The 12,398-nt window shown below is 33.7% G+C and overlaps 4 protein-coding genes across 5 annotated transcripts in view; 3 read left to right on the forward strand and 1 right to left on the reverse strand.

The window, feature by feature from the left end:
• LOC108761098 (phospholipid phosphatase 1) overlaps positions 1-1,084 on the reverse strand; it is a 37,958-nt gene extending 36,874 nt beyond the window's left edge. Inside the window, exon 1 of the mRNA XM_018507444.1 lies at positions 830-1,084. Coding sequence (XP_018362946.1) covers positions 830-835 — 6 coding nt within the window. The 5' untranslated portion in view covers positions 836-1,084. The remainder of the gene's footprint in view (positions 1-829) is intronic.
• A 1,179-nt stretch (positions 1,085-2,263) lies between these two features.
• On the forward strand, positions 2,264-5,380 carry Snx1 (sorting nexin 1). 2 transcript variants are annotated; one of them, XM_018507423.1, is made up of 7 exons: positions 2,264-2,362; positions 3,046-3,294; positions 3,358-3,604; positions 3,685-3,849; positions 3,943-4,064; positions 4,396-4,695; positions 4,768-5,380. In XM_018507423.1, the coding sequence occupies exons 1-7, from the start codon at positions 2,264-2,266 to the stop codon at positions 5,113-5,115; spliced, it is 1,530 nt and encodes a 509-aa protein (XP_018362925.1). In that variant the 3' UTR covers positions 5,116-5,380. The 2 variants fall into 2 exon arrangements, with proteins under 2 accessions (XP_018362925.1, XP_018362926.1); XM_018507424.1 differs by having other exon boundaries at positions 2,281-2,482.
• A 386-nt stretch (positions 5,381-5,766) lies between these two features.
• Hpf1 (Histone PARylation factor 1) lies at positions 5,767-8,568 on the forward strand. Its single transcript, XM_018507537.1, has 5 exons — positions 5,767-6,254; positions 6,581-7,132; positions 7,241-7,389; positions 7,500-7,738; positions 8,111-8,568. The coding sequence occupies exons 1-5, from the start codon at positions 6,114-6,116 to the stop codon at positions 8,410-8,412; spliced, it is 1,383 nt and encodes a 460-aa protein (XP_018363039.1). The 5' UTR covers positions 5,767-6,113; the 3' UTR covers positions 8,413-8,568.
• Positions 8,569-9,382: 814 nt separating this feature from the next.
• Positions 9,383-12,299, forward strand: Cdk5 (cyclin-dependent kinase 5). The gene is made up of 7 exons (XM_018507538.1): positions 9,383-9,588; positions 9,816-9,904; positions 10,168-10,361; positions 10,560-10,647; positions 10,791-10,962; positions 11,161-11,372; positions 12,175-12,299. The coding sequence occupies exons 1-7, from the start codon at positions 9,552-9,554 to the stop codon at positions 12,280-12,282; spliced, it is 900 nt and encodes a 299-aa protein (XP_018363040.1). The 5' UTR covers positions 9,383-9,551; the 3' UTR covers positions 12,283-12,299.
• Positions 12,300-12,398: the final 99 nt, after the last annotated feature.

The following is a 12,398-nucleotide window of genomic DNA, read 5'->3' on the forward strand; positions in this document are numbered from 1 at the left end:
GAAAAATACATTAAATTTTATGTACATGTACATAAATATACTTTTTAGTTACAAATACATTAAATTTAATGTAATGTCATAAAATTAAATTCAAATTAAATTCAATTATATAACTTAAAAGTTAATGAAATTTAAGAACATTTCTAACAGTGTACATACTACTAGATTCACATAAATTCCTCATATCTTTCAAAAAATATTAAAAATATTATACTTTAATACTCAAAAAATAAAATGTTATCTTCGGTATCGTATTAATAATTTAACTTAACAAAAATAAATTTTTTTTTTTTATTTATTTGCGCTAGTTTTCTTTGTGACTTATCGAAATACAAAAACATTAATAGGAACAGATACAGTAATTGGAACAGTTACCCTACATAAAGAAAATTATCCAATTGCATTTCTCTTTTAAAGTCGCACATAAAATGTGATTAGATCATTTTCTTTATGCATACGTTTATGAGGCTATGCCAGTTTGTGTGGATATAAGTGCAAAAATATTTGGGGATTTCATGCAACGCGAACAGATCTATTGTAACCGCGCGAAGTGGGACGCGAATGGGAATTGCGGGAAATTCCAAACCACCTCGCGTCTGCGTCGCAGCGGCTGTTGTATATTCATGAGACATAACTAAACAGGAATTCTCAATTGTATACGTTCAAGAAAAGAGAAAAGAGAGAAAGAGAAGTTTCTCGGCAAGAGAGAGTTTTCGTCGTTTTTTTTTACACGATCCCTCTCTCTCTCTCTCTCTCTCTCTCTCTCTCTCTCGCTCCCTAAATGTGCGCAAAAAATACGCGAGAAATAAAAAAATTGAAAATTTCTCACCTGCATCTTTATGGATTTCTAGCGATCTCCGGGCGTTCCGTACAACTACAGTGCGATCGGCGATTAATTCAATCAAAATATCTGCACCACGGATACTTAATCACGATCACAGGAATTGTTTTTCGCGGAGTTTTCACGGTATATATGTAGCGCGGATGCGAAGTCATGCGGCGACATCACCTGTCGTGTGCGACAGCACGCTGATACCCACTGACTGATATATACCGACTACACTCAGAGGAACGCGTCACCCACGTAGCGTACTCACCGTCGTCGTGATTCAACTATCGCAAACTATCGTCATCGCGAAGTGTGGGTGAAAGGGGAGGTTGCGGGTTGCGGGGGTCTGCTCTCCCCTCTCCTTCATTAATCGTATTGGTCCTATACTTTTCTTTCGACATTCCGCGACATGGTCGGTAAAGAAGGTTTCTACTCTCTCGTATCATGAAGGTCAGGTCTGGTAGCTGCATCGTTCCATCGTATTGCGCATTCTGCATTTAAAATAAAATCGATGAATCTATATAATTAGAAAACTGGAGAGGAAAAAAGAAAAGTTGAAAGAAAGTTTAACATGAATTATATTGCACATTTTCTTGAGACGTAGTGATGTTTATCTTTTCTAGCTCCTGCTTATTTTTATCTCGATTTCTAGTTTTTTAATTTATTTTTATGTTTCTTTTTTTGTGTAGAGATATTGTCTTCCTCATATAATTTTCTTTCCTCTTTTCTATACGAAATATTGATAAATTGTTGTTTTTCTGAATTATAATTCTCTTGCAAGTAAATGTGGATTTTTTTTTTAAATACAGTATTATTTATTATTTTTTGGCCTTTTAAATAATTTTATTTATAATTATAGTTTTTCCATTTTTTTACATAGATAATATTATATGCGTGTTTAAAAAGCTAAAAGGAATTAACATACTTTTCCTATCGCGTTTATTTTCCGTACTTGAAACAAAATTAGAACAAAATAAAACATAAATACAATATTAAGTAAAAATTAATTGAATGAAATAGAACCAAATAAATACATAGTAGAATATTGCAAAGGCAAAAGGAGTCGTGAAAGCATTAAAACGCAGAGATAAAAAAAATATAATAGAGAATATACTATGAAATAAATTCTGAATAGATTTCTGGGGTATAAAAAACGCCTTTAAAACAAACAGACCTGCCGCGTTGACGCGCGGCAAGTGAGATGACAATGACAATGGAATTTTAAACGGACCACGGAGTCGTGAACGGCCCAGTTCAATCCGGTCTTGTTTTTATACGGAAGTGAACTTGCATGCTTTCGAGCCGATACTGCCGTCGATACCGACAGCGATAATTAACGTCGTCGGCGTAATCGTCGTCAGGGGGGCCGATCCCTGTGGATCGAGGAGCGTAACCGTCGCCGTTGCTTGACAGAACCCAACAGAACTGAGGAAGATGGCCGATATGACGGAATCGCCGCCGCTGTTTGACAACGAGACAAAATTGGACGATCTGGAGGACGATGACGAGGATATCTTTGCGTCCGCGGTGCAGGTATCAACGTAGCTAACAATCCATCACGCCGGGAGTCGAAACTCCGCAAGAGAAGAAAAGAAAGGAAAAGATTGTAATCGCAACGAGCCCGCATACCGCGATGCTGCGAGAATGATCTGCGTTCGTAGTTGCATGATAATTGGCATGAGACGTGTCTCTTTGACGCCCTTATGTTGTCGGAAGTTGAACTCGTTGAAATTACGTTCATTTCATTCCGTCTGATCAAAATATTCTCTGCTGCAAAAAACTAGTATTTTGATCTCTGTATCTTAATTGATTCGATATAAACAATCTGTGAATTCTGCAGTTACACAGTGCATTTTCACAGTGATACTAAGTTATGTATTTTATACTCAGATTATGACTTGCTTATTTTGGTGACAAAGTCATAATAACACAAGTTTATAACTCTGTTTTAAATGTGAATTAATAATACTCAGTAAAGCACATGGTCTGAAGCTTGTATTCATATTGTAGGTAAAAACTCAGTTGAATTTCACTTGTCAGAATGAAAAAGAATAGGCATTCAACTGAGTTACGATGTAACAAATTAGAATTATTTAAGTTTTGATGTAAATAGAAAACAACTTGTATTTTGATTCGATATTAACATATCAAGAACATGATATAAACAATAGGTTTGTGAGCGTGTCGTGAATTGGAAATATTTATTGTGTTTATAGGAACAGAACTTGGAAGATTCTTCGCCTTATAATGGAGTCTCCAAGGTACAAGCAGAATTGCCAAAGCTGTCCCTGCGAGACATGCCAGAAGAGAATTCGTTTTCCTCGATGTCCAGCCCAGCTCCAGGTCCTTTGAGTCCTCCCTTAGGACCGATGAATACAGATATCGGAGACCTTCACGATGTTCCTATCAATGATAATGCAGATACTTTGTCTACAAATATTATTCATTCTCGATCTTTGGAAGAGGTATATATTACAATGCATTAATATGTATAAATGTAACTTTAACACTGTGCTATTTATGTGTAGGTTCCAGCAGACACATCTGAAGTTTTCTTGAAGATTACTGTCACTTCGCCTCAAAAGATTGGCGAAGGAATGGGTGCCTACGTCGCATATAAAGTTGAAACGAGAACAAATATGCTTATTTTTAAGAAAAGGAACTTTAGCGTGATTCGGCGTTTCAGTGATTTTCTAGGTCTTCATGATAAATTGACAGAGAAATATCTTAGGAATGGCAGGATAATTCCACCAGCTCCAGAGAAAAGTGTAATTGGTAGGAATATAAAATTGATTTTTCTTAAGTTTATTCGCAGTTATAAAAAAGTCATTAAAAAACAAATGATATTGCAACAGGAACGACGAAAATAAAAATGTCAGGGGACAAGAGTCAAGAGCAAAATTCCAGCTCCACAGAATTTCTTGAACGACGTAGAGCAGCTCTCGAGAGATATTTGAACAGAACGGCTGCACATCCAGTTCTGAGTATTGATCCTGATTTCAGAGAATTTTTAGAAGCTGGTAAGTGATACTCACAAATAATAAAAAAAGTCACATAAAATTTTTTACAAATTAAGTTCTTTTGATTAAACATCAGTGATTCTTTTTTTCTAGATGTAGAATTGCCTAAAGCTACCAATACATCTGCACTGAGTGGTAAAGGAGTAATGCGGCTTTTCAACAAAGTTGGGGAAACGGTTAATAAGATAACGTATAAAATGGATGAGAGCGATATGGTGAGATTTCTTCAATGTAACCCCATATTTTTTCTTGCATGTATTTCCTATGAAGTATCGTGAAACAATATTTTTGTTGCTTGCAATAGGAAGAGGGTAAGGTACGTTTACTTGAAATTGATGTGTCGTCTTGTACATTACGTATTTTTAATTTAATCCACATTGCTGTCAATAAACTTAACATTATCACATAATATATCACAAAATATATTTATTACAATACTTTATCGACATATTTAAAAACAATGTATACCAATTGCTGAGTGTATATGTATAATTATTCATTGTTTAGAAAGAAATGAGATGAATAAAGATTTGGTATTTTTTGCAGTGGTTCGAAGAGAAAACATCGCAAATAGATTCCCTTGATATTCAGCTACGCGCTTTACATTCCGCGGTCGATTCCTTAACGAATCAAAGAAGGGAATTGGCGACCTGCACTGGTGCTACAGCAAAGTCGATTGCTGTTCTTGGTCATGGCGAACCTGGAGCGTCTCTTGGCAGAGCTCTGGCACAATTAGCCGAAACTCTGGAGAAAGTTGAAGTGATCAGGAAGACGCAAAGCAACAGTGATCTCTATCAATTTGGAGAAATGTTGAGGGATTACGTCGCGCTCATTGGCGCAATCAAAGTTGGTATTTACAATTTACGATTGCATTTATATTCTTGATGTTTTGTTTTCACATACGGCATTGTTTTGCAGGATGTTTTTCATGAGAGAGTGAAAGTCTTTCAAAATTGGCAACACGCTCAACTGATGTTAAACAAGAAACGCGAGCAAAAAGCACGACTCGAGCAATCAGGCCGAACAGACAGGACGAGTCAAGCAGCTACTGAGGTCATAGAATGGGAAGCGAAAGTAGACAGAGGTCAGGAAGAATTTGACAATATCTCAAAGATGATAAAGGAGGAGGTTGAACGCTTCGAATTAGTAAGAGTGCAAGATTTCAAGAAACAGTTAATCGAATACCTAGAATCAATGCTACAACATCAGAATCAACTCATTAAATACTGGGAGAGTTTCTTACCCGAGGCACGAGCGGTGGCGTAAACATTCCGTTAATAGAAACGATACAATAAGGCCGATACCTACCGTATAATACGAAAAAAAGTAACTTCTGTGATGTTCGTCGAGACAAATTATTTGTTCCATATCAACGATTATGGCGTATTTTATTAAGAGAATTTGAGTTTTGTGGAAAGAGGATAGAGGTTTGCACTTGAAAAAAAGAAAGAACAGAAAAAAAGTAAACGGGTGATTCAGAGGTACTGCCAAATTATTATGGAATGAAAAGAAAGAATACATCCTAATTAGACGAACATAACTAGAAGTCTTAAACTTTTATTACATTTCAATTATTGTCAATATATAATATATTAATTCTTTATGATTACTTTATATCCATATTATATTTACATTATACGTAACTGTACGTATGAAATATTATACAATTTGTTAAAGAATGTTACTAAATAATAAAGATCAACCATGGTTATATAAATATCTGCATTTAGTAAAATGAATACGAATATATTTATATCTATCCGTTTCTACTAATGTAGATTAATTTTAATTTCGATTTGACTTCATCTTTTTTTATCATCATGTTTAGAACTAAAAAAAAGATGAATAAATTTAACCGATATTAAAATCAATATACATTGATAAAAACAGATAAAAAAAATGTAAAAAATATGTGTTTGGTAAAACAATTTTGCAACGAGTGGAACGTTCAAGTTTTGAAGAACGCAAAATTTAAGTGTAGTAAAGTATGAAAATTGCAGTTTAAAGGTCTAATTTGTTTACTTTTACTGAAGCGCAACTAGAAGAAAAAGGATATTTGTCAGACGCATTTTCCGCATATGTAACGCAATAAGTGTAGAAAGTACAACGTAGTGTAGCCAGAAAACGGACATTTAAATTTAAAGACATAACCTCAACGGTGCAACTGTGTCATGTATGTTAGGTTGTATATGACATATAAAAATCATATTTGTCGCTAATGACGAAGAATCGAACAGTGTAATATATCAAAAATATTTTCTATAATGTCATCTAACAACGTCAAAGACGCTGAATCCCAGGCGTATAAAGACGATTCGCGAATTCCTTGCCAGTATGGTGCCAAGTGCTATCAAAAAAATCCGCAACATCACAGCAAGTACAAACATCCGCCAAAAGGAGAAACGGTAACGTATAATCTTCAACTGACGATAAATATGGCAAATTTGCAATTGAGAGAGAGACATGCTAACATTAATTAATATTACAATTCAACAATTATTAATATTATCATTCGATTAACTTGCTCAATGATTAACTTTTGGTAAATAAATGTCTTACATATTTTGTTAATCTGAATAACATTATTAATTTTTATTGTTTAAGATATGGAAGAATAATTAGGGACAATGAATTATTGTTTAAAATTTTGCTTTAAGCAATTTTGCTGGTTGAATTAATCATCAATTAATTTAATGTACAGTTGTTCTTATTTATCCTTCTGATTTCTTAGGTAAAGGAGAAAACTGAGAAGATAATTACTGGAGAAAAGAGAAAACATCCTATTAAAGATGATAAAAAAGTGCAATCAAAAAGTCCACGAAGAAAATTTCAGAAGACACTCGAGTCTTCTGAAAGAAATTTACATAGTTTTTTCTCAAATCCAAAAAGAAATGATGCCGTTATAGATAACAATAAAAATGACAATGAAACGTTTAAAGAGAAAACAGAAGCATCAGATAAGAAAATATCATTGAATGGACATAATTCAGTTAATTCAATCGAAAACGATGCAACTGAGAATATATCAATGCCTGATATGGATGTCAAAAGAATTATTATGGATCTATTTCTGGTCGAGATGCCGAAAGATTTTTTTCAATTTTATGAGTTTTGTAAAAACATATCAAAAGTTAATCCCCTTTCGGCTTGTAAATATGTTCGCTTGAAACTTGTGGGTCCGTATGATATTCTGGATGGTAAAATAAAAATTTCTTCTAGTGAAAACGATAAGGAAAAATATTTGATACATTGGAGATATTATTACGATCCTCCAGAATTTCAGGTATATAAGACAAACTAGTATTTTATGAATACAATGTCAAATGACACTGTATTCATGATTATAACACTAAAGATGTAAATTTATACGACACAAGAATTATATTCACAGACTATTGTGAAATGTGATGATAAAGAAGGATTACATTTTGGTTACTGGCGAGATGATGCAGTAGAAAAACCAGTATTTATAGCAAAGAATCGAGCAAATGTGAATGGCATATTTGAACCCGTTGCAGAAAATATATTTGGTGCTGTCGAGTAAGTAAATACGAAAATTTAAGAGATTTAATATATATAGATCTATATTTATATAAGCTTTTATGACCTTTTTTTACATTATTCTTTTATCTATATTATTTAAATTATAGTGCTTATTTGCAAAACAAAGTGAAAACGGCCAATCCTTTCGAGAAAACCAGCATAATACGTTTGCTTTCGCAACTGAAGAACTTTGCCAAACAGCACGACATAACTTTGGACAAAAATACCACAGATATGCGAGCGAGAGAGAAACGGGTTGTAGCGCGAACCTTTCATAAAGCTGGTATAGTCGTACCTTATGATAAAAAGACTCAATTGGGTTACAGAGATTTGGCAGCAACCGACAGTAAGTACAATTGCACTAATGGTATTTAATGCGCACACATTCAAATTTTTTTATAAATAGATCGTTTATAAATTGTATTTCTTAGCTGCTTTATGTATAAGAAATAAAAAGAATTGTAAAGTCATATGTTATGAGACTCTCTTATAAATATGCTTATACTAAATATTAATACACTCAATTATGTATATATAGTATATATATATATGTACTATATATATGTATTATATATATACATATGTATACAGCAAAAAATATTAAAAATCATTATTTCCTTAATTTAACTACAACTTTGAATTATTCAAGATTATCATTACACACACACTTTGCACGTATATGGATTCACGCAATGTAAATGTCTCACGTATGTTATAGATGATTTGCAAAAGATATTGAAGCTGATAGAGGAAGCTGATACTCCGGAAGATAGAAAAATGTCGATCGCAAAGCTCGATGAAATCGTAAGGTTGGCGACAATAGCCGCGGACGAATGCGATTTCGGTACTTGCTTGGAACTGGGACACGACCTCTTCTCGAACGGCGGCATTCACGTACAAACTAGAGCTCTGCAAATGTTATCTATCGCTTACACTCATTTAAAAAGGCCACAGCTATTGAAAATACTTGAAGCACATTTGAAAAACAGGAAGAAGGATTATGAATTAAGTGTAATTTAAAAAAAAAACATTTAAAGACGGTTATACACACACACATATATATACATATTTCTTTTAATCAAACTAATCACACACACATTACACATGTTGACTATGGTTTTTCTAGAAACTGATGTCATGTTACAAACAAAATGAACACTAAGATAATTAAAGATAAGATAATATAATAATTAAATATAAGATAAGACTTGCGTGTACTTAAGCAAATGAAGAAAAATCAAAATTATAAACGAGCAAAAAACGAAGTTAGAAAAGAACTAATACATATTTATTCGAATCTATAAGTAATTGAAGATTACGAATTCGTTGCTTCCATCCCAAAAAATGTGTGGGAGCGGCAAACTCAACTTTTAATTACTTTAATTATAAATTTGAATAAATATGTATTAATTTTTTCCTAACTTTATTTTTTGCTCGTTTATGATTATGATTTTTTTTATTTGCTGCAAATAAATTACTCCATTTTATATGTTAAGGTATATGTTATGTGTGTGAGAATATAATTTTTACTTTAAAAATTCATATATCCTAAAAAACTTTCAATACTTCAACTTTAAATTTAAACAAAATTTTTTAGGATGATATTTACAAAGCGAGCAGTGATAATTATGAAATAATCAGAATGCAAATGTAATATTTTTCACTGACAAAATAAAGAAAAGAATTATAAATACAACAAAGATGGAAAATAAAATAATATTTAATCTGAAAAAATTAATAATTTTATTAAAAAATATATCGCATATTTTTATATATTCAGAGGTCCGTTCGCGTTACTTGAAATCTTCAACAATCTTTATACTTAAAATGAGATAGATATATTTATTTGAACGTTGAAAAGAGAAAGCAAAGTTGCCAAGTGCACAAAGAGCACCGAACGCGAACAGAATCTTCTGTTGGTAGCATCCGGTAGTGAGGTTGGTGGCACTGCATGTCAGTGTTCAGTCACCACAACCACACTCCACACTACTCCACCACAGTGCTCCACAGTACATTCGAGTCAATTCGAGTTTCGAGTGTTCGACGTTCGTCGTGCCACGAACGCGACGCGCAGTGGTGTCAGGTGTGCAGTGGCGTGACACTGTGCGCGCGACAGTGCGTACGTGCGTGCGCGTTCCGCCCGTGGTATCAGCAAAAATATGCAAAAGTATGAGAAGCTCGAAAAAATAGGAGAAGGTGAGCCGTTTGCGGTTGAAGTTGCGGGAGATAAACGTCGTCCGGCGACGCAGTATCGTCGTCGTTACCGACGTCGCCCGCGTCGTCTGGCGACGCGCCGCGACTCGTCGTTTCCCGGTGTGTGCGTCGTGTCCCCTCCTCGTCTATGTTACACTCTTTCTGTCAACACATAACAGCAAGATCGTATACCATTAAATTTTCGACTCGCTTTTTTTTTTAATTTTCAGGCACTTATGGCACCGTGTTCAAAGCCAAGAATCGCGAGACGCACGAAATCGTCGCGCTGAAGCGGGTGCGACTGGACGATGATGATGAAGTAGGTAGTGCTTATCCGATCTATCTTTTTCCCTTTCTTTTTTTTTTCTTTTCTTTCGCACGAATCCCCCTCATCGCAATCCCCACCTGCTGTTTTGCCGCGACACCGGCGTTCCGATTAATCTAATTAATCGATCGCTCGCGTACTTTATTTATAACGCGTCGCTCGCCTCGTGTCGCGTCGAAAATAAATCTTCACGACGAAGGCCGGCGCGATCTCCTTGATATCAGCGTCTTATCGCTTGTGTGCTCTTTATACCCAAGGGTGTACCATCATCAGCTCTACGGGAGATCTGTCTTCTGAAGGAACTCAAGCATAAAAATATAGTTCGTCTCTATGATGTGCTGCACAGCGACAAGAAACTCACCTTGGTATTTGAACACTGTGATCAGGATCTCAAGAAGTACTTTGATAGTCTAAATGGAGAAATTGACTTGGACGTCGTTAAATCATTCCTGTAAGATGCTTGTTTCCTGAATTCATCCCACTGTGGGTAACTCTTTGTAGAAAAATACTATTGGATCAGTAAAAAAATTATTGGAACAGTTTACAATATTTGATTCGAATAATTTTCCAATTATTTCCAATAATTTTTTCACGAGTCTAATAGTATTTTTCCATAAAAGAAGATTGACAAATTCACGTTTCTTTTTAGATATCAATTGTTAAGAGGACTAGCATTCTGCCATAGCCGTAATGTTCTGCACAGAGACCTCAAACCACAAAACTTACTCATCAACAAGGTAGAAATGCAGTTATCAAATTTTTATATTTGAGTATTTCTACAAAAATTCTTTTATAATATATTTAGATAAATATTTTTTTGCAGAGAAAATTTCTTATAGCTATTTTATGTTTGTCTATTAAATCAGAGAATTATTTACAGAACGGGGAGTTGAAGCTCGCTGATTTTGGATTAGCAAGAGCATTTGGTATCCCTGTAAAATGTTACTCAGCAGAAGTTGTTACATTATGGTACCGTCCCCCGGATGTTCTTTTCGGAGCAAAATTATATACAACGTCCATTGACATGTGGAGCGCGGGATGCATATTCGCCGGTAATTGTTTCATAATTTTTTTTTCCTCAAGAATTGAAAAGTCAACAATTGGCAAAACTTTTCATAATTAATATTATGCACAAATATTTACGAATCTGTGTAAATTAAAAATTTTTTTAAATAACCTTTTAATTTTTTTTGGTATATTATTTTAGTATATAAAGAATAAAATATCGATATTTTGTTTTCATGGTATAGAATTAGCGAACGCCGGCAGACCGCTTTTTCCTGGATCGGATGTAGATGATCAGTTGAAAAGAATATTCAAAATGTTAGGTACACCGACTGAAGAAACGTGGCCAGATTTAACAACACTTCCTGATTACAAACCATTCCCACAGTACCATCCCACGCAAGGATTGGCACAGGTTACACCTAAACTCACTTCAAGAGGCAAAGACTTACTCCAGGTAAATCATTGTTTACTTTAATCATTGAAATAATAGAATTGTGAAACATAAACTCAGAGAGATCAAAGTTCGGATCCTGAAGTGATATTTTTCGCAATAAGTTATTTACAGATGCTAGTATTATTATTAAATCAACAATTCAGTAATTGTAAGATTTTAGTTTATGATTTTGTTTAGAATTTGACAAACCGAATCGACGCACAGTATAGAATTATATTTGTATTTCATACATAAATATTACTAATTGTAAGCATTAAGATCTGCTTTAGTCGAAAATGGCTTTCTTCTTCTTTTTTATTAGTATTTAAACACTTCTCGATTTCATTTAATATTGTTTATTAATAGTTATTTAGCATATCTAATATGTTTATAGAATATATTAAAAAATTGTATAAAGAATATATTAATATATATTTAACATATACAAGCATAATCAAACTGACGATAATAATAAATTTAATACAATAATATAACAATTTATAACAAAGAAAAATGTAAAATAAAAAAATATAATAAAAGTATGTAGAGTGAAAATGTAGAGAAATTATGATTTAGAATAGAACATCTCAATACTAGAGAAATTATGATTTAGAATAGAACATCTCAATACTACGATTCAAGCCTTCATTAAAAAATGCTAATATAAATAAAAATTTGAAAAATAGAAAGTTTTCCTAAACCTCCTTTTTCTAAATAAAATATCGAAAAATTACGTTTATATCTTCTAAAATTAAGCAATAACAAGCTCTTTTATTTAAAGTTTTGGATGGTTTTCAATTGTATGACGTTTTCTGATTAATAGAGATTATTAGTGTGTAATCCGGCTCTACGGCTGTCGGCGGAGGAAGCGATGGCACATCCGTACTTCAACGACTTGAACCCTGTCATAAAAAACGACCGATGCCAATAGCGGGTCATCCCTCTTAGCTCAAACCAACCAAAAGCAAATTACGACACGCAGCGACCAAAAAGTGTAAAGGAAAACGCTCTGGCAATGATCATTTGTTAATATATATATAATGCGCT

Source organism: Trachymyrmex cornetzi, unplaced genomic scaffold, assembly GCF_001594075.2.
Source record: "Trachymyrmex cornetzi isolate Tcor2-1 unplaced genomic scaffold, Tcor1.1 scaffold24, whole genome shotgun sequence".
NCBI lineage: Eukaryota > Metazoa > Arthropoda > Insecta > Hymenoptera > Formicidae > Trachymyrmex > Trachymyrmex cornetzi.

Bases quoted from the DNA above. Each gene is read 5' to 3' on its own strand.
- Snx1 (XM_018507423.1), top strand. From the start codon at position 2,264: ATGGCCGATATGACGGAATCGCCGCCGCTGTTTGACAACGAGACAAAA. The intron at 3,295-3,357 runs GTATATATTACA...ATTTATGTGTAG, and splicing joins ATTCTCGATCTTTGGAAGAG to GTTCCAGCAGACACATCTGA. The intron at 4,696-4,767 runs GTTGGTATTTAC...ATTGTTTTGCAG, and splicing joins CGCTCATTGGCGCAATCAAA to GATGTTTTTCATGAGAGAGT.
- Hpf1 (XM_018507537.1), top strand. From the start codon at position 6,114: ATGTCATCTAACAACGTCAAAGACGCTGAATCCCAGGCGTATAAAGAC. The intron at 7,133-7,240 runs GTATATAAGACA...TTATATTCACAG, and splicing joins ACGATCCTCCAGAATTTCAG to ACTATTGTGAAATGTGATGA. The intron at 7,390-7,499 runs GTAAGTAAATAC...TTTAAATTATAG, and splicing joins AATATATTTGGTGCTGTCGA to TGCTTATTTGCAAAACAAAG.
- Cdk5 (XM_018507538.1), top strand. From the start codon at position 9,552: ATGCAAAAGTATGAGAAGCTCGAAAAAATAGGAGAAG. The intron at 9,589-9,815 runs GTGAGCCGTTTG...TTTAATTTTCAG, and splicing joins GCTCGAAAAAATAGGAGAAG to GCACTTATGGCACCGTGTTC. The intron at 10,963-11,160 runs GTAATTGTTTCA...TTCATGGTATAG, and splicing joins CGCGGGATGCATATTCGCCG to AATTAGCGAACGCCGGCAGA.